The sequence below is a fragment of the Protopterus annectens genome, chromosome 11.part0, assembly GCF_019279795.1.
Source record: "Protopterus annectens isolate FY-2018-M chromosome 11.part0, PAN1.0, whole genome shotgun sequence".
Lineage (NCBI taxonomy): Eukaryota > Metazoa > Chordata > Ceratodontiformes > Protopteridae > Protopterus > Protopterus annectens.
Genome location: NC_056745.1, coordinates 1315710806 through 1315732985, shown reverse-complemented (window position 1 = coordinate 1315732985; position 22180 = coordinate 1315710806). Strand labels below are relative to the sequence as shown.

General features: G+C 40.3%; 1 protein-coding gene across 1 annotated transcript in view; it reads right to left on the bottom strand.

Moving 5' to 3' along the window:
* The window catches only part of LOC122815830 (kielin cysteine rich BMP regulator), a 2917372-nt gene that overhangs the window by 1280781 nt on the left and 1614411 nt on the right, over window positions 1-22180 (bottom strand). The window contains exons 27-28 of the mRNA XM_044088633.1: window positions 19312-19485; window positions 2496-2578 (exon numbers count right to left, since the gene is read on the bottom strand). Coding sequence (XP_043944568.1) covers window positions 2496-2578; window positions 19312-19485 — 257 coding nt within the window. The remainder of the gene's footprint in view (window positions 1-2495; window positions 2579-19311; window positions 19486-22180) is intronic.

The following is a 22180-nucleotide window of genomic DNA, read 5'->3' as shown; positions in this document are numbered from 1 at the left end:
CTGTTGGAAAAAAACATCTCACTATTTTCAGTATGCATTAAGCTGCCATGATGCCTGTCAAAGGACATCATGTGGTATCCAGTACATGTGACTGTATGCACTGGCCTTCCATTTTTCCTCATAAATCAGATCTGTGTAGTGGATATGGTCAGTTCAGGCAATGAATTTGTCAGGGTTCAAGCATGGTGCAGCAGGTAACACAGGATCTTCTTACACCTGCTGTGAAAGGGCCATTGTGAGTGCCTGAGAAGCACATACCAGGGTCCTCATTACAAGTTGAATGCTTGGTAGCAGCTTCAAAAGAATCTGAGTGGTGCCACTGGCACCACTTGCTTTTGTGAGCAATGCCACCAAATCGTTAGAGACACATGCAGGTGCTACCAGGCCTTCTATGCCAATAGGTTATGGCAGGAGAGATAATTATGTTATGCAAATACTAATGCATTTCATTGCCATTGTTTAAAGGCCTTGTTCCTGGAGCTGTGTGCATCTCCACTTGTATATCAGTTGCCACCTCTCAGAAGGAAGGAGCTGAAGGCTCCTCTTCAGAGAATGGCAGGGAGGGACCCACCTGGGATAATTCAAAAGTCAGTGCAGTTGCCCATGCAGATTGATGTGTACAACTGTCTGGCTGCCAGTATTGGCATCTTAGATGTCTCCTCTAATGGCTAGTAGAGCCACATGTCTGACCAGCCCTGACCACTGATCCACCAGTGGCAGCACCAACTTCAGATGTTAGTCATGAAGGGGACTGACATAAACAGGGGTTTACCTTTGGGAAACCATAGCTCCCTTCTTTCCTTTTCTTTGTCTTTATCTTCCTTGACTGCCCCTCCCCATTTCCATGTTTGTCATCCACACCTCCCATGACAAGCTGTCCACTCTTTGTCTGAAGGTGCAGTCCCTCATCCCCCCCATCTCTGTGTGTCACCCCCTCATCTGTCAGTCTTTGTCTTTTATAGTGGCTTCTTTCTGTGCCCCTACAACCTTCCCTGTCCTTACTACCATTCCCCTTTATCCATCTTGAAAGAAATGAAAACATAAGAACCCATCACAAAAAAAAGAATACCAACTATGCCCCTACCTATCACCCTTTCCTTTTTCCTTCAGTATATTCCTCTGCTTACTCGTTCACTTTTTTGTACTTTCTATTGTCCCTTTTCTTCACCATATATTAATGATGTGGAATGGCACCGTGCTATAGTACCCTTCTATGGTCTGTAGACAGTGTGAACACTGTAACACTTCAGTGCTCACATGAACAAGTAGAGTATCAGCTATGTAACCTCTGTGTCCCTGCTCCTTTTGGTCACACTACCACCATAGCATGGTCTATGTTTTAGACTGTAATACTTTGCCTGTCCAGCCCAGCTTCTGGCATATCTGCACTATACCTGTTCCTATACATGTGTAATTGGCATTGTGCCTCATTATACTATACATTTATCACTGTGTGGCTGTGTCATCTTTCTGAATACCAACATTTCTTCATAGGCATTTAGTTTCTTCCAGATGGAAAATGATGTGAAACATTATTGATTATAAAAAACTTGACCTGTCATTGCACCTTGTCAGTGTACATATGGTTGTTTAGTTATTCCTTTCACAACTCACATGGATTTTCTGAGAATACACATAATGGAAATGTAATGCATTTAAACATCTTGTAACTGTTAAATGATATCTCATATCATCTATCAAGAAGATGCGTATGTGCATTCCTTATGTAATTGTTAAATTGCAAATAATATCTGTGTGAACTTGTATTCCTTTTATACTTAAGTTTGAATATGAAAATAAATGCTGGCTTCAAAGAATTCATCCAGAAATACGATGTTAGACATATTTGAAAAGTTACACGTGCCTTTTTCTATACATTTGAAAGTGTCATATGGTGGAAAAAATGAATGCTTTTATTTTTGCAAAGCAAGTGCACATAACAGAATATGAAATGATAAAAAAAAGACAAAATGCTTTTGCAACTGGAACAGAAATTAATTCTTCAGCTGAATGCACTTCCTGAATTTGGAGTAAATATCTAAAGTGATTATTTTTAATGCATGTTGTTCTTTTCTTTTCAGACCACAAATGACCTTTCACCCCCCTCCTGTCACTCATTACGATCATTCATTCATTCTTCACTCAAGGATGGAAGCTGTGTGACATTACTGTTACACCGCAGCTATTTTTTCTTTTTTATATAAATGTTTTGCTACCCTGGCAGATGATCTTGGCCTTTCCTTCAGTGTTCTCATTTCCAAAGCCAGCGTTTGCATGCTCTACGCCATACAAGGATTAACTGTGTCAAAGAAGAATGCCATGTAAAGGTGTGGGCCAAGGACCCTGTGGTAGATTCATGCACATCTGTTGAGCAAACATTTCTTTTTTTGGCAAGAAAAACATGTTATTGACATAAAACAGTGTGTTAGGCACCAGATGATTTAAAACACATAGACATCGGTGTATTAGAAGTGAAGAAGTCCATCAGTACTTACTATGCAGTGGCATTCCCTGCACTTATCAGTTGGATGTGGAAAGTCTGCTCCGTTAGGGTATTCTTTCCCAGCATAGTTACAGCCTAGAGGAAACAAGACAAAGCCATCAAGAAAAGGAATCCTTTGTCAGTAAAACAATAATTTAAATTATTCTGTACTTCAGTTATCAGCATGGAACTGGAAACATTGTACTTTTTTATCACCTAAAGGTAGTACCAGTAGAAATGATGTACAGACTTCTCATGACTTCTGGTCATGCCTGATTCTTATACCTTGGTGGCAATACTGCCCCAGAATTACCTAATCAGAGTGGTCTGAAAATGTATTAAGGAGGAAGCCAACACTTACTTTATTCCAGATTAGACTACAGAACTGTTAGTAGTACTAAGGAGGCCAAATCACTTTGAACGTGAAGTATGAAAAATTCACACACAAGTTACACCTAAGGCTTAGCTAGAGAGCTTCTTCATGAAGTCCTAGGTTTGATTTCCTCTTTCTCCACTTGCCTATTATACATCTCCAAGCAAGTCTTTTACTAATTTTCTAGAAAGTGTTAGCGTTTACCCCTGATTGAAAACACCTGCAACACCAAGTAAAACTAAACAAAAAAAAAATAGGATGAGAAAGATATCAGGAATGTAATACAAGAATTAAAATAGGAGACAGCAAATGGGGAACCAGAACCTGTCTGCAGTGCACTGATGTCTCTCACTGCTGGACCATACTTTCCTAACATGAACTGGCTCCATAGTTCCTAAACATGAACTGATCCCATACTTACCTAACATGAACTGGAGCCATACTTCACTAACATGAACTGGTCTCATACTACCCTAACAAGAACTGGCCCCATAATCCCCTAAGATGAACTGGGCCCATAATCCTCTAAAATGATCTGGCCCCATACTTCCCTAACATGAACTGACCCCATACTTCCCTAAAATGATCTGTCTCTGTTCTCCAGTAACATTTAATGGCCCATACTTCCCTAACAAGAAATGGCCCCATACTCCCCTAACACGAACTGGACCCATACTTCCCCAACATGAACTGGCCCAAACAACATGTTAAATGGTAAAGAAATACCATGGAAAAGTTTTCAGCATCTTTAATTTGTGATACACCTATCCTAAGGTAAGATTCTGTCCTGACGTTGTCATATGAAGCTGCAGAATAAATGAAGACTCACTAATTTTGTTCATCCTGATTCGTTACCTATATTTGTTTTTGTTTTTTTTTTTACCTACATAGCTAAACAAAGTTAAACATTAAAGATATAGCTTGGGAAGACTACTGTGCCCATAGTCACGCAAATGTTAGCCACTGTCCCCGCCCCAAAAAACAATCTAGGAAATGAGGGCTCGTGATTTATGTATGAACCAAATTATGCAGCTATTCTCATATGCCAGTAGTTAGTTCTGCATACAACATAGAATGCCTTTATATGCATTGGCTGGATATAGTGAAGAACTGTGATATGTGCTACCCAATAGTCCAGAGACACTGCACTCTCTTGGCTTGATTAGGAAACAGTAACCAAGATGGTGATGAGTCAGGCACTGTTCAGTGCTTTAAAAACGTATCTACAGGTAGAGTCTACTGATAAGTTACCAGAAGGAAATCAATACCTAATGTGGTGTTTCTGCTAAAAGATGGTACACATTTCACAAAGATGGCAAGGCCAAGTGAACATCTGTCTTAATGCTATGTGGTTTAAATGGGTTTTTGCATTACAATTCTCCAATCAGTGGTCAGGACAGTTCAGCACATTAAAATGATAAAAAATGTTTAAAATAATTTTGTGCTCCTCTGCTATGACAAATCACACAGTTAAAATTCTGCAAACATGTGAAAGAGCAGATAGAAATGACAGATAATGATTAGCTGGGAGAAAATAATGACCAGTATACTCATAATGCAAGGGAACGCATATGTTGAGCAGGAAACCATAATGGGGTTAATAAAACAGAAAAAATCCTCATACATTTATCACTAAAAAGGAGTTGCTATGGGACTAGATTTGTACTATATCATGATACAGACAGAAAGACAAATGCTGCAGTTTTGTATGACACTGGGATAACAGTAACTAGATGCCATAAACCGCTACCAATGTCATAACAGACTGCTGTAAACATGAGAGCTAATATTTAATATTACTTCAGCTGTAAGCAGTCATTAGACTCAAAAATAGAACAGGTTCAAAGGTCGGATAGATGATAGTCAGATCCATTTCCCTAGCACAAAATCCTTTCACAAAATGGCAGCGTTTTTTATAGATAAATTGAATAACTACCCTATCATTTGTTAGACAGCAGCCATACCTGATAAACAGTGATGATACCCCACTCAGCCTGCTTCTAAAGTCAGGCTCTTGTCAAACTTGTCTGAATTGTTTCTTGGTGTATCTACTTGGTTAATATTCTCCCACTGATCTTATCTCCTGTCACCAATTTAACCATCTGTCTCCCTATCCATAATACCAGGTGGCACTGAAGTATTTCCCTGCTTGAGGGATGCACACTGCTCTCACAGATCGCACATTCTGTATACGAGTTATATCACATTTCAGTGATGTAATTTATACATCAAGGCATAAGAAGACTGTAAGGGGTGTGCGTATGTCTGTGTATTTGTGTGTATTTATTTATACACACGTGTGTGTGTGTGTGTGTGTGTGTGTGTGTGTGTGTGTGTGTGTGTGTGTGTGTGTGTGTGTGTGTGTGTGTCTGTGCATGCACAAATCTGTGTGCTTTACATAAGTCCTGAAGATTAAAGGAGACACCCTTTATTGAGTAAAAAAAAAATGTACGTTTCTGAATGTGAATCTACAGCTATTAAAAACATATATGATGTTCCTGACACCATAATACAGACAGATGGAGCCCGAACTGCAACATAGGTGAAAGGGATTTTATTATTGGCCCTGGCAGTGGGGCTGGAGGGAGTGGGAGGAGAGATGGGTCATGGGACTTGTGCCTTTCACAGGTTCATAGGTGATTACAAGGCTAACAACCTCAGGGAGCCATTATAAGTCACGATTCCCAAATGCATCTGACAGGTTTTGATACCCTGGAGGGGTGGGAAGATTGCCAGCACTCGGGTGTATGCATGGAAGAGTGACTTCCCCTGGTGCGGGAACGAGCAGGACTGCTTGAAGGGAAAACCCTCATGGAAGTGAAGGGACAGCCCAGTGGAGTAGCTAGAGTTTGTGCCACAGGTGGCACAAACTCTAGCTACTCCACTGGGCTGTCCCTTCCCTCATGGAAGTGAAGGGACAGCCCAGTAGAGTAGCTAGAGTTTGTGCCACCTGTGGCTGTCTTTGAGTTTGCCACCCCTCCCCTTTCACAAAATCATGGTCAAATGGGAACCTCCATACACCCCCCCTGCAGCCATTCCAGTGTCCCCTCTATTTAGAGGCTTATGGGGAAGAACTTAACCCCACACATCTCATGAGACTCGGTCCCATTTTAGGGTGAAACGTAACCTGTTACCGGGTGGCATGCTTTAAAAATAGTTACAAATGCAGATGCTGTAAGCAGCAAGATCACGTGAACTGTGTAACCATACCATTCTAATTCTTAGCACAAGAAACCTGAACAAAGGTAATAATAACAGGTTCATAGGTGTTTACTAGGCTAATGACCACAAGGGCCTTTTTAAGTCTAGCCATGCATCCCAAATCGCTGACAAGTTCTGATTCCCTTGATAAGTGTAAGCATGGGCCTGGGAGATAGACCATTTACAGGTTACCTGTGTCCGTTAGAGATATAGGTTCAAAACCAGGGATGAATTTCTGGTCTCCCATCTAATTGTCCAGGTTAACCTTGAATTGGCTTAGGGAGGAACTCTGCTTCACATGGATGACTAGCCTGTTCCATAGACAAGGTAGTCTTTGGGATATGTACCTGTCGATCACAGGCAAGGTTTGTCTTCAGAATGGGTAATTCTGGTACTGTTTGTTTTGTGGATATGCAGGAGGTCCATCAGAGTGTGTTCTGACAATGCCCTGTATGCCAGGCATAGATCTCCACTCAAAAGCCTGTAGGAGACAGAATACAGGGATAGGGCCTTGGGGAGGTCAGCATAGGACATATTACTTATGCCCTGTATTCTTTTAGTGAGGAACCTCTGTGGACATTCCAGTTGTTGGATATGCCTGGCTAGGTACATACCAAAGGGGGCATTGTACTCAATGATAGGTCTGATGAATGCAGAATACAGTGGAGCAATAACTTTCTTGGACTTAGATGCCATACCTTTGTTTATAAGTTGCGCAGCATAGAATGATTTCCTCACCACTGTAGACACGTGATGATCAAAGGCTAGTACTATCTATGTGTGTCTCTAAGTGCCTGACTACTGAGTCAGCTCTAAGGGATGTGTTGTCAATATGATATTTACCAGGGATGGATGACTTCCCAAAGGATACTATTATGCATTTCTTGGCATTTAGTTTTAGTCCATGACTCTGTCACTAGTTGTTTGTCTGTGTCAGCCCCTCCTGGAGAACATTTATCTCAGTGTGGGATTCAATGACAGCTCCTAATTTGCAATCATCTGCACATTTTGTCAGCCAGAAACCACTGACATTGGCCTTGATGTCCAAGAAGTAAAAGCCAAAAGGGATCTGTCCAAGGACTGATCCTTGAGGGACTCCACTTATGACTGTGGACTCCCCAATTCTAACTTCCTGGGCCCTGTCTGTGAGTCAGTTGGCTATCCACTGAGTGACATACGAGTTTGTACCTAACCTCTTGAGTTTGTCAATAATGCCCAAGTGAGGTATTGTGTCATATGCCTTGGCCAGGTCAAAGCAGGTAGTGTGAACAATTTTGCCCTCATCCATTGCATTGATGACCTTCTCAGAGAAGTCCACCAGGTTGATTAGGCATGATCTGCACTTTACAAAACCAAACTTGGTTGGGTCCAGTGTCTGGAGGTTTACTATATCTCTATTGATCATCTCCATGATAATTTTTCCATGGCTTTACATATAAGACTACTGAGACTTATGAGTTTGTAGTTTCTAGGGTCTGTAGATGTCCCACTTTTGTGCAGAGGGATGATTTTTGTCTTTCTCCATTCATGAGGCATGAAGCCTGTTTGGAGGCTATAGTTAAATAGCAATCCCAGAGGCCGTGACAGGTCATGTTTCATGCTGTCTGGAAGGTATCCTGGGATATTGTCTGGGCCCATTGATGCAGTGTTCTTGGTCATAGAGAGAGCATTAAGGACCTGTTCCCAAGTGATAGTAGGGGGCATTATATTTGATGATATTTCCTGAGGGAAGATTGAGGAGGAGAGACGAGTAAAGTTGGAGCTGAATTTATAAGCCAGGAAGTTTGTTACATCTTCTGGCTCAGTATAGGTGGCTCCATTTACAATGAGCTCTGCACACAATTGTGTATTGCCTTTGATGTTGTGGACATAGCTAAAGAATGCTTTGTGGTTGTCCTTGGTCTGGGAGGCCAAACTTACCTCAAATTTGGATATGGTAGACTTCATTTGTCCTCTGAGTTGTTTTTTAATTTAATTAGAGTGCATTTATCCTGCTGGGTGCTGCACTTCCTAATTTTTGCTATGATTGTCTTCCTCCTGTTATACATCTGATTATTTTGTGATTCCACCAGGGCGGCTTGTTTTTTGAGTTAGTTCTGTACTTCTTCCTGATGGGTACAGCTGCCTCTATACAGCTATTAAAATGCTTGTACAGGGTTTCTGCGAACAGTGCTGAATAGGCAGAAGTGTTCTCAGGGTTTAGAGGTGCTTGAAATTTTGCCAGGTTCTCACTTACTCGACAAAAACAACAAAATTAAACTAATAAAAACAACACAGGCAGTGGTAATCTCCAAAAACAGTTTAAATTAGCGCTTTCGTTGATAACAATATTTCAACTTCTTCAGACCTTCTCACTTACTGTAATAGCAGGAGGTTAGCCATAGAATAGTTCCTGAATATTCACGCTTTAGCTGGGGATTCAGGTTTTATTTTTACTTCAAAGGAGACCATTCTGAGGTCTGACCTTACCAGAGAAGGCATTACAGTAGGGGGTATGCTGCACTCTCCCATATTAGTGAGGACCAGATCCAGGATGGTTGCACCCCTGGCTGGTGTATTGACTATCTGGTCCAGGGAGTTTGTGTTTCCAAAATCCAGGAATCTCTGTGCATGTATATTTGATGCCGTATAGGATTTCCAGTTAATAGTGGGGTAATTAATGTCACCCATGAATATGGTATTGGGTTGGATGGTTAGTGTTTCTAATAAGTTTAAATACATGGTATGGGTTTTCTGGGTTGTAAAGAGGGACGTATATGTTGCAAGGCTGTGGTGATTTGAACATGCAGCGGCTCAAGTGCATTGTCCTGTTTGACCAGCCTTGAAGTATATTTACTTTTGAATTAAATAGAGACACCTCCACCTTTAGTCCCTGCCTGTGAAGTAGCTGGTCTAAATGTGTGGAAGGCATTATAACACTGCACTGTTGGTGTGCTGTCTGCAGCTTTAAAGCACGTCTCTGAGACTGCACAGACATCAGCATTCTCTAGAGTAAAGAGAGCTTCCAGGGAGTGGAGTTTTTTATTTAGGCTCCTAGCATTAAGCGGTAATACCTTTAGATTTTCTTGGTTTTGATTTTCTATGTTGGAAGTACTTTCAGTTTGGCATTACCTAAAAAAGGCACTATATGGGAAGACAATGTTTTAGCTCATATTCAAAAGTCTAAAGGGAAGAGGTGCAGACCATCCCCGGCAAGGCAGCATGGTCTGTTGACCATTTCCTTCCATGCTGACAAATATTGCACCCCCTTAGAATGACACCAGAACCTAAGCCAATTATTTAAGTCAATCATCTTTTGTTTGTATTGTGGTATCATCCATGGAGAAGGTAAAATACTGCTCATTGCTAGGCTCATACCAGCCTGAGACACATATTCTGAAAGCTCTATAATGTCTCTCTTCATATAGTCTAGGGAGGTGCATCTCAGGTCATTTACTCCCACATGTACTATGACTGAGTCATATTGATAATTGTGATCCAATGACCTGAGTGCATGTGTAATATGGCGGATACTAGCCCCATTAAGCAACTGAGTGTAACTTTCTCCTTACTCAGATTGGTGAGAGGGACATCAGTGTGTCTCACAATGAAGTCTCCAATGACTAGAATGTTGGATTGTGTGGTGACTTGCCTTATGGGCTTAGAGGTAGAGGCTCCATGAGATGTAGGTCTATGTGATGATAGTTTATTGGCCACTTTGGGCTAATTTCTATCTCTTTCATTTCCCTACTATAAAAACTGCATTTGCATGGTTTTGCTCACCAGGCAATGCCGGTTAGCTATGGTTAAATTATTTGTGGCTCCACTAAGTCTCCTCTTCAGTTTTTCCCTTGAAACTAGTCTAACTCTCAATCTAAGCACTCAAAAAGCATCTAACAGCCCAGCACTTGCTCAGATCAAATAGCAAGCACTAATATAACCTGACACTGACTGCCCAGCAGGGCAAAGCTCTTTATTCACCCCTCACCAACCAAGTGACTAAGCAACTCACCCTACTAATCAGGCATGACCAAAGGGCAACTTCAGGTGCACTCTCCAGTCCATCTGGAGAATCTGGGTATCCTGAGGCAATGTTACAACTGCCTCATGTACACAGACAACCCTCTACTTCTACCACAAAACACTAACATATGCGAGAGATGCAATTATACAGCCAAACTGGAAGCTAAGCTGTCTCCACCCAAGACTGGAACAGACAGTCAAGAGGAGAAGGTTAACACTTGCACCACACCTTCAGCCGTAAACAGACCTACTAAAACAGCACTGGCAAAAAATGCACATAAATACACAAAATCATACTCAAAGGCTCTAAATAAAAACCTGCAAAAGCATCAGAGACCTTCAAAGCAGACACCCAAACAACCTGCACTTCTCATCACAAACCAGACAACACATAAAACACAAAATCAGTGTGCTGCACAATCAAAGCCCTTAAGGCGAAATAACATACCTAACACACTAGTAATAGGTGACTCTATAGTCAGGCACACTGACGTCCCACTCACCAGGCTGGACAAGCAGAAGGTTACTGTTAGCTGCCTGTCGGGAGCCAGAATCCACCACATAACACAAACACTCAGGTCACTCCAGAACAAGTACAAATATGACTCTGTCATTGTTCATGTTGGTGTGAATGACCTGAGATGTACCTCCCTAGACTACATGAAAAGAGACATGGAAGAGCTCTCTGATCATGCAGCCCAGGCTGGTATGACCCTGACCCTGAGTAGCATCCTGCCCTCACCAAGAATGATACCTCGTTATAAAGAAAAAATGATCAATTTCAACAATTGGCTAAGCTTCTGGTGTCATTCAAAAGGGATCCAGTGTATGTCAGTGTGGGACGACATGCTCGACAAGCTGCGTTGCTTCGCAAGAGATGGCTTGCACTTGTCACCCCTAGGCTTTCGAATACTGGCCAAGGCTCTTGCTGCCCCCATAGTGCCTTTTTTAGGCAAAATCAAAAGTCAAACCCACCACCATAAATAGTAAAATTAACAAAAAACTGAGGGTTATGCTACTCAACGCCAGGAATTTAAATCTCAAAATGCACGCACTCGAAGCACTCCTCAGTATTGAGAACTTCAACATCTGTGCAGTAACTGAAACCTGGTTCAAGGCTCCAGAGAGCACCCCAGCACTACCGGGCTACAACTTATACCACACGTTTCGGCCACAGAACACGGATCGACACACAAAAGGAGGGGGTGTATACATATTCATCAAGGATACCTACACCTCCAGGTTAGTGGTGCAGCATGATACCTCTGAGATCATCCATGTGCAACTAACATCGGGCAAATCTGCAACGCAATCTGTGGCCTGCTAGAGATCGCCCTCCATGACCCAGGACCACCACTCCACCTTTCTGGAGAAACTGGAAAACATGAAGGTCCTACCGAACACCCTGATGTTGAGCGATTTCAATTACCCTACCATTCACTGGGAAAACTACTCGAGTACAAATTCCCAGGCCCAGTGCTTCCCAGAATTCATCATCTCAGACACCCTGGATCATCTGGTAAACTCCCCTACCATAGGTGAAAACATATTGGACATGGGCGACAGGTGTTCCACACCGGAGGTCAACCTGTCACTGGTTAGATCAGACCATAAACTAATCAATCTGGATGTCCTCACCCCACCACCACCCCCCCCCCCAACTTAGGAAATCACAGTAAAAAATTTTTTTAAAGCAAACTTCACCTTACTTAAGACAGAGGTGGTAAGTTTCACAGCCCCCACGCTAAAGGATAATGTTGCCCAAGATGCCGAAACCTTTACAAATACACTCTATGAGCACCTACAAGCATGCATGGATCGTGCCATCCCTAGCAAAACCAAGACTCACTCCTCTAAGAGAAGGAAACCAGTTTGGTGGACCCCTGCAGTAAACAGGCTATACAATAGAAGGAGGAAACTAGTTCAGAAAAAAAGCAAATACCAAGAAGGAAAGACATCCCTGATCAGTATCAGTAAGAAACTAAGGACCCTCATGAAATCATCCAAGGCTAACTTCGAAAGAAAAATAGCCAAGGATTCAAAAGATAACCACAAAGCCTTCTTTAGCTATGTTAAGAATCTAAGTGGCAACTCGCAGATATGCACTGAACTAGTGCAAAATAGCACAAAATATACTGAACGTACTGATATTGCCAACATCTTGGCAGACAGATTCAGTGAAAACTTCACCCCCCTCTCACCTCCAAAAGGGCCCACAACAATACCGGAAAAGTGTAGTGTCCCAAAAATCACAGACGCACAGGTGAAAACAGCCCTTTCAAAAGCCAAAAACACAGCGTTAATGGGACCAGATGGTGTCCCAGGCTGCATCTTGCATGAACTACAGAACAAACTAACCCCCCACCTAAACACGCTGTTCAAACTCAGCCTCTCAACAGGCTACATGCCCATATAATGGTGCACAGCAATGGTTATTCCTCTCCACAAAGGAGGGGCCACAACTGACCCTGGTAACTATCACCCCACAAGCCTGACTAGCCTAGTCTGCAAGGCTATGGAAAACATCATCATGGATCTCATTAACAAAGACATTGGGAACCTCCAAACACTTGACCCAACCCAGTTTGGCTTTGTTAAGGGCAGATCATGCCTACTAAACCTGGTTGACTTCTTCAAGACACTCACCAAGGCCATAGAGGAGGGAAAGGTGGTTCACTCAGCCTACTTTGACCTCGCCAAGGCTTTCAACACTATTCCCCACTCAGGCTTTACAGAAAAACTCACCAGCCTGAGCATAAACCCCTAAGTCACGAGATGGGTTGCCAACTGGCTTACAGACAGAACTCACATGGTAAGAATAGTGGGCTCCAGGTCCGACTCTAAACCAGTCAGAAGTGGTGTCCCGCAAGGCTCGGTCCTGGGACCCCTACTGTCCGGCATATACTTCTCAGAAGTACAGGCAAACACTGGAGGACTATGGCTAACCAAGTTCGCTGATGACTGCAAACTGGGAGCCATAATTGACTCTCGGGCTGACACGGACATCCTCCAAAAGGGCCTTACTGAGATGGACACCTGGTGTCAAAGTCATGGCCTCAAGCTAAATGCCAAAACATGCATAGTCATCCCATCTGGGAAAAACAAAACACCCACGAATTACCACATAGGTGGCAGCCCCCTTAATACAGAAGAGGTAATAAGAGATCTGGGGACTCAGGTAGATAGTAATCTCTCCTTTGACAATCATATTGCCAAAGTAGTTAGGAAATCCTTTTATGTGGCCCATCTAATTACTAAAGGGTTCACATCTAGAAATAAAGAGGTTGTAGTGCCCCTCTACTCGTCACTCATTAGACCCATCATAGAGTACAATGCCCCATTTGGGATGTACCTCACAAGACACTTCCAACAGCTGGAAAGACCACAAAAGTACCTCACCAAGAGGATTACTGGCCTCAAACATATGTCCTATGCAGCCCGACTGAAAAAACTCCGGCTGCACTCAGTGGCATATCGTTTACTGAGAGGTGATCACTGCCTGACTTAGAAAGCCATGTCCAACTCAGAACTGAAGGACATGCTCCACCTAAAGAAATCCAAGTCATTGCAAGCCACATGCTGTAGTGAGCTAAACCTCGCCGCAACAATAAACAGAACATGCTGGAGGGGCAGATTCCTGTCACAGAGACTCCCCATGCTTTTGGACAAAATTCCAAATTACATCAGGCAGAACCCCTCACTAACACTCTTCAATAGAAAACTTGACGAGTGGATGGGTAACAGAAAATACACCCCTGGGATCACTTCATTGGCTCTGCTTGACAGAGGATCAGTTAATTAATCAATGGGGCGGCGAAAGCCAACACACTCTGGCTAGGCTTATAAATGCCCTCAGGCAGATAGCCTAGTACCTACCTATGAACCTATGTGGATGTTGTTTTGAAAGACTGTGTTTGGGGCTGCTGAGGGCATTTCAGATGTGTACTTTGTCTAGGAGGTCTTCGATGTATAGGAAGGTTACATGCAAGTGCCTCAGGATATGTGGGTCTATATGTCTGCTTTGAATTGTGCGTGATGGGTGCAATGTGTGTAGTACTGACAACTTTACTGACATTAGGAGCATTTTTGTGTGAAAGCTTTGCCTCCACTGATGTTGTGTAAATACATCTCTCACATACCATATCAGTTTGTTTGAGAATCAACTGGTTGTCAGTTAACATGAGGCGATTTCTACATTGCCTCAGGATGCCCATATCCACCAAGCTGGTAATGGAGACAGTAGAAAAGTTCATATACATGGCAGCAGACCCTTTTTTATTGATTAGACTGTTGGATTGAGACTATCAATCACCGTCAGGAGTATCTGGTTTGCAACTATGTGGACATTGCTTGCCACTGCTAACTAGTTTCTCTGTGTGCAACTAGATATTGGAGAAATTTCAATAGTGCTTTTTCAGGAAAAATGTCACTTAAGGTGTCTGAGTCTATACAGAGCACTGTCAAACACTTGAGGGGAAACTAATATGTAGACTCTGAAAATTTAAGGATGAAGTATTTAGGCAGATATTCTGAAGTTAGAAATCAAGCAGTACTTACTGAAAACAAAGAATTAGCTTGTCAAGAATGATGAAAAGAGGGGAGTCGCATGAATGGCTACTACCTGGCTACTACTAATGCTAGTCTCACCACAGCTTCACTCTGTTGGGATACAATACTTCTTTACTTCTTCTCTCACCAGAAGCAAAATGTTAGCACCAATCCCAAGAAGAGAAGCAGGCCACAGCCTGTTTGGTGATCCACAGTCTTGCCCCAGATGATGCACGGGTCTGTAGGCTTGTAGCCTATTTCTAGTAGATGCCTCAAATAGCAACCAGACCAATCAGGTATATTAAGCACAGACACTCACTCTCCAGCCAGAAAGAGTCAGGAATCAATGCACTCTGCTCCTACTCTAACTAGGATCAGAAGATAAGCACGTATTCTAAGCTGTCACCTATAAAGCAGTTATTAGGCTTTCTGGTGATCAGCAGTGTCCAGGAAATAATGTCACTTTATTCCTTCTCTCACCAGGAGAAAACAGAATCACTAATCCCAATATGACTACTGACAGGCCAAATGTGGACTCTACAATAACTGGTGGTCTTGCAATAGATGCTTAAAGGTAATATGAAAAAAATAGTTTATCCTACACACTGCAGCGTGCACTAAGCAGTTAGATATGAAACTGGGTAACTTGGATAAAAAGTTAAATTTTAGTGGAGAGCCACTATTTTTAGTGAGGTTGATCAGGCAGTGGCAGCTGCATTTAAGAGTATGCATACCTATCATACTCTTCACTCATGAAATTTATATAAAGCCTATAATAAAGGGGGGACAAGGGTTCAAAAATAGGAACAGATTTTAAAAATCTCAGTTATAAAATTGGAACGTTGCTAGAATAAAAGGATTTGTTTTAGTATGCATTTTCTGAAGGAAATAAAGTTTGAAACTCAAATGTCTGTTATTATTTAGTGACTTAATTCCCAGTGATTGCCAGTAAACCACAAATGTTATGGGTAAGGTATGGCAAAAATGATGTGAATATCCGGACGTATCTTATATTTTGGATGTAAAATACTTCCTCCAACACCATTTATACATACTATTGCAAGTTGGAAACATTAGTCATTGGAAATATTTTTCATCAAAAATATACAAAAAATAATAATGTGACAATAAAAAATTAAATAAGTAAAACATAATTTTACAGACACACCATTCTCTAATTGTAATAATACCCTCTGGGGTGTGGGTGACTGTGCATATAATGCCCTTCCTTGGTTGTAGAGGCCCTTTGGCTGCAGCTTCAGGCCAGAGAACAGTGGTTAAGCAATTTTTACACAGTAACACACACACCCTGTTGGGCATTACTACTTGCTTAATATATGCTATTTAAGAACTGGCAGAGTCCTACTTTATGGAATTGGGTGTGTAGTAACTGCATGGAGTATGCAAGGAGTTTTGTATTCCAAAAATGTGTAGAACAGCTTTAAAATGATGCAACACACTTTACACTGTCATGCAAACAGCATGCAGAAGCAAAAGTGTACATTGTATCAACTAACAGCTTTAGAAACTGTTAGGGACTATGCTGTGCCACGTGTTTTTTTCCCCCTCATTGTTTATGTGGCAGTTCAAAGTGTGTTACAGCTTAAAAAAGTGTCAGTAGGTTTCCAATGCAGTTCTGTGGTGGAAACTATCCATGAGACAGCACAAGTGTCACTAATACTAAGGCTCATACACAGTTTTCTCACCATAATAAAAATGCTACAGCCAGGTGCTTACATATAAACCTTAATATAAAAAGCAGATTTCTCTTTTCTTGATTTCAGAGTAGTCATATCATTACATACCTATTTTATGTTCTTGTCTAAGTTCTTGAATTCTTCTGTACGTCTAACAGGATATCCTGCTTTGCAAAGTTATACAATGGACCAGGAGGAATAAACACATTTTCTAGAGGAAGTACGCAACATTATAAGAATTCAACCTGCATATACTATTTCAATAACGTAACCTTCAAATGTCAGCAATGATAACCCAGAATGATTTGCTAGCTATTTCTGAAACTCTTAACTGAAAGTTTTGTGTAAAGACAAAAACAATTTTCTTTATCTCATGCATATAATGAACATGTATTCTTCTCCCATCTATACATCTATATGCAGATCAGGATCACCATGGAACACAACCTGCCTAGAAATACAAGGCAATGTCCAATCCCTTACAGCGGATGCCACGCCTTTGTAACAACACAAATACATGTGCACACATGTGCATGCAATTGTACAAATAGCTTAATTCTGAAAATCTGGGAAATTAAAAAAAAGTCTACTCTATCTGGCAGATATAGGTATTTATGTATTTTCTTTTTAACTGGGTAAGTTTTCTGGAAAATATTATCCCATTTCAGAGGAGATTTTGGCGCACCTATATGGTTAAGTGACATTTGTAGAGTCACACTGCAGGAAAATTGTGATGAGGGAATCAAACCATGGCCTACAGGATGTAGCTTTTTACTAAATGTTAGACCGTGGCTTGATTTTGGGCCTTTCCATCAATTAATTTACTATCATGTAACGTCTTAACATTTTCACAAGAAATAATCATCTTGTACTTATAGTTAAATTATGTTATTTATTTGAATTTACCCAAGTGAATTACTTAGGAATAGGGTTGCCAGCTGTCCAGTGTTTGACTGGACTGTCCTGTTTTCTGACAAATTGTCCGGTTACCAATTTCATTCAAAACCGAACATGTGAAGTCTGGGTTTTGTGCCACACTACCACAGAGTGGCCCCATTAATTCCCATTTTTGTTCAAATTTTTTTTTTAACCTGCAACTTTAAAGTTATGGATGATGTCACCACGCATTGCTAGTATACATTACAGGGGCATGCGTGTGACATTAACTTTGTAATGAGGCAGACTGTCTATTGGATTTGGTTGGTTGGTGATTTGAATTGTAATTGGAGGGAATATAGCAGTAGAATCAGTGAGTAGAGTGCAGCTATCCGTACAACTTAAGTTCTGCAAATCTGCAGAGTTCCCCCAGTGACCACCCTTGTTTGCTGGCAGGATGATGATAACATTTACTTTTTCTGACTCTGAGTCTGGCAACTCAGCTTCCTCCAAGTAAGCAAAAAAGAATTAAAAACAATGCAGTTGTATTTAAGCAGGCAGACTATCACTATCAGAGAGTTGATAACTTTTTAATGATCTCTTATAGAATCAGCAACCTGAACCTGTCTATTATTAACTGTTACTTTGCGTGGTCTGGCCTTTTCAGCGTGGTTAATTCAGTTTTATTGTTCCGAGGAGCCATCCTCTCATAACTATTTTGTAGAGTCTGTTCGTACAAAAGTATTTCACGGAATAAGGCTGTTGTATGGAGCGAAACTGAGCTTATTACACAGATCATAAAGTTGTGGCCGTACTTTTGCTAACTTGTTGGGGCATTGCACTCTACAAAAGACATTAGTAATCTGCTTGACTTGTCACTATATAATCTGCTGTAATACTGTGAAGTAGGTGCACTATAGTATTGCCTAAAATATTTTTGCAGGTTGACATTTGTAGCGAATGGTTGGCAAATAGTCTGCATTATTACTGTTTATTCATAATAATCTTAAACACTAACTTTTTGAGTTGGGTAAACACATTGTGCAAGTACTTTAAATGCAGTGTCTTGGTATTTGCACTCTAAATACGAGATTGCAGCATTTAGTTAACTGCTTGCATAGAAAGTCTTTCTGTTTGACATTCGATGTGTCACTGGGAAACCCTGAACTACTGTGAACATTTTTATTAGGACGTTGTGCAGATATTGATAATTCTAGTCTGATTGCTATGTTGTAAGAATATATATTTCATTAAAACCGAGTGACCTCCTTTTGTAACTGATGCATCCAAGAGTCGTGCACCACATGGAAAAGTCGGATGTGACGTGATTGATTACACAATGTGAAAAAAAAACTCTGTCTGCCGTTGTCAGACTTGTTTCAGCTGTACCACAACAGAATCGGTGACTAATTCACTGTATTCGCATTTCACACGTATATTGCACAAGCACAACTCATCTAGCTAGAGTTAGATTCAATAGTCGAAGAAAGAAAAAGTGAATTGTTGTAAAGTGCTTATGGGTCGCCCCCTTTTCATTAGAGGATAATCCTCTTTTGTCATGTGTAGGGACTTCGAGCAGATATTGTGCTAAATTAGTAAAATGTATCTGTAATCTTTTATGTGATTCTTTAGTAGTAAATAGTTCTGCTTTATATTAAGCTTTGAACACAACTTAATGTTACAACTTTTGCTGGACTGCATCACTTAATGTGTGCAAGGATGAATAAATCTGCAGAAGATACTGTATTCCTTACATGGTTTTGGAAGGCAGCAATTGTCACGATGAAGTCACAAAATGGGCGGAGCATGGATGGGAGAGGGGGTGGGAATGGGTGGAGTTATGGGTGATGCGAGGGGTATGACCTTAGTCTGGTTTTAGCCACAAAGAAAGATGGCAACCCAATATTGCACAAAAAGTTGGGACCTGTATGTTCTAAAAATAATCAGTTTACAGAAAATTAAATGAGATTCCCCAACAATAACGTTTCAAACCAGGTTAATAAGTTAATACCAGTTATTTCCTTTAAAACTCACAGCCTGTGGTATGATACTTTAAAACAGCAGGTAGCAAAACTAGGTGAAGCCCAACACAGATTACAGCATACATCCATAAATAAGGCATTTTGTCTCACCGTTGCAGTTGTTCTGGCAGCAGGTGCTTGGCAAAGGGTAATTGCACACAGGGTGAGGGCAATCTGTATCTTGGCAGGTCACATGTCCGTTAAAACATATGCACTCCTGACAGGGATTGAGTGGATTTGGGATTTTCTCACCATCCAAAAAGACACGATTCTCAAAGTGACAGTCTGTTTGGGAAAAAAAGGTATATGACATGATGTTAATTTTATCATAATAAATCACTCATTGGATCCTATTTTATCTGCTGGCTATCTTTTTGTTTTGCTGAAAAAAAGGTATATGATCATAAACCAAACACAAATGAAAAGCAGCAAAGCAAACGCTCTTAAGGCAAAATGATATCAATGTCACAACACATGTGGATCCCATGCAAACAGAATAATGAGTCTGTGTTAATAAATTATCAAGCTGTTACCGCTTGTTCTATGGCAAAGTACTGTGCTACATTCTATATACAGTTTATTATGTACTGGTAACATGAGTTTTATGGTCAATAACAAATAAAATACTTTGCAACACACAATGGATCTTTAAAACCATGAGTATTTTAAGCAACAGTTCTTTGCAATTATGTCAAAATAGCTCATACTAGAGCACAGGAGCAATGAGAAAGCACTCTGCTAAACTAAAAACAACATTGTGTTCATACTGAGCAGTTTGGGAACTGTATCAAGAAAGGAAAACATGTCAGACCACTAATGCAGAGGTTGAATTCATGTCTGTTACAGCAGTAATCTGTGATCAGGTGTAGAGTTTGGTCACTGATTTACTTATTTAGTTATTTGTAAACTGCTTAAGCCAGAAACCAGGCCACATGGGCTGTAGTAAATGAAATACATAATGATACATTAGTGTAACCAAACAACTTGTATTTTGGAGGTAATGGAAACTGAAATAACAGAAGAAAACCCATGCCCACATGAGGAGTTCATACAGATTTTATACTGACAGGGTTAGATCATAAGTCAAAAAATGCAGTCATATTAAAACAGACCTTCATGTTGTACATACAGTTTCAGTGAAAATAACCTTTAGTCAAGAATACTGATAAGAAAGGAATGTGCTGTACACTGAGTACAAACACATTTTATTTGTATGGTACAAAGCTTGGGAACCAAGGCTAAAGAGGTGTGTAGGGATTTGCAGGGTTTTAGTATTATTAGGAATTACTTCAGATACAGTTAGTTAATTTGTTTGGAATTATATGCAAAAAATCTTTGCAATACAGATACTCTAGTATGAGTGCTTCTAGAAGTCAGATCAAATATCCAGCATTCCAGAATTTTAATGATATTTGTGATAAACTGAGGGGCTGCCAGCCCAGATAGATAGAATTGTGTAAATAATTCTATGTCATTGTAAATATTAATATGATCTGCAGGCTTGTGTCACAAATGTAAAAAAAAAATGTATTATACACTGAGCTGCAAAAATGTAACCACAGTGCATCCTGCTCGAAGAAAGCTGATAAGTAAAGAATTTTATGACTCTGTGTGACCTCAAGCTAGGAGACAAGTGTATGAGATAATTACTAGGTTCCACATATAAAATGTCTTTTATTGCTGTGACTTCCTGGCAGCTTCAGATCACAAAAAAAATGTAAAATTTTAAGTTCTGTGAGCCTGGGAAACTTAAGCAGAAGTGACAAGAATGATGTAATCTGAAATGACTCAGCAGTAATGTATATTATTAATTTAAGAACTATCTCAAGAGAAAAATATTACATTTTGTATTTTGTTCTAAAGCTGACAACAACTCACCAGCACTTGCTTTGCTCTGTAAGTAGGATTTAGAGCTTATTATTTCTCTTAGAGACAGAAATAGCAAGATTAGTCTGTTTTCTATGTTTATGTCAGACTGTCCTACAATGTTAAAATAAAAAGAAACCCACAAGTGATGATGGAGCACTACATTACACAAAATGGACTTTAATCCACTCGTTTAGCACTTTCAGCCCAAGAATTAGGCCTTCATCAGAACAAAGTGTTAAAAAACTGTCTCATTTGTACACCATCATCAATACACATCACACCAATCAAATCTTATTTTTCTTAAACTTAATGTAAAAACTGTTTAAAATGTGTTTAAATAAAAATGCATTTTAAATAAAGCATACATTTCTAACAAACATATACACTATTTACATCTGTTATAATAAGCTTTTCTTTTCAACACAGCTTTATAGTTGATACCATTGTTAAGCCCTGGTGCCCTGCATGCATCTAATAAAACCTGCCATTTAAATTCTCTAAAATCTAGTTCCCCATCTCCATCTCCATTAAAGCCCAATGGAACATGATCTATAACTGTAAAAAGAAACTTACTGTTAATTGCTACTCACACAGTATAAAGTGTGCTTGTAAAGAGCATTATCTAATTTTTTCTTTTTGATGACATAATAGTGTTCATACATTCTGTTTTTAAGTTGCCTATTGGTTTTCCTAATATAGAATGAAGAACAAGTGGAGCATTTGCCATGTTTACCACAAATGTAGATTTACAATTAAAAATGCCTGGAACGTGTCACATCTTGCTCTGAGTTGCAACATTAAAATCAGCTCCCTCTGAAATGTATTTACAAAAATTGCAACTTTTACATTTAAAAGTACCTATGTTGCCTTGAGGCTTTTTTCTTTGTCCACTTTCTAACATTTCTTTGAAATTCCTTCCTCTTGTGTTAACAAACATGGGGGCTTCTCTTACTACCATCTGAAGATCACTATTTGAAACTATTTTTCTCCAGTTGTTGGACACTATGTTTTTAATTTCTTTACTGTGTAAGGTAAAGGTTAACAACATGGACATTACCCATTCCTTCTTGTTTTGTGTGTTTCCACTAAGCCCCTCCCTTTCACTTGTACT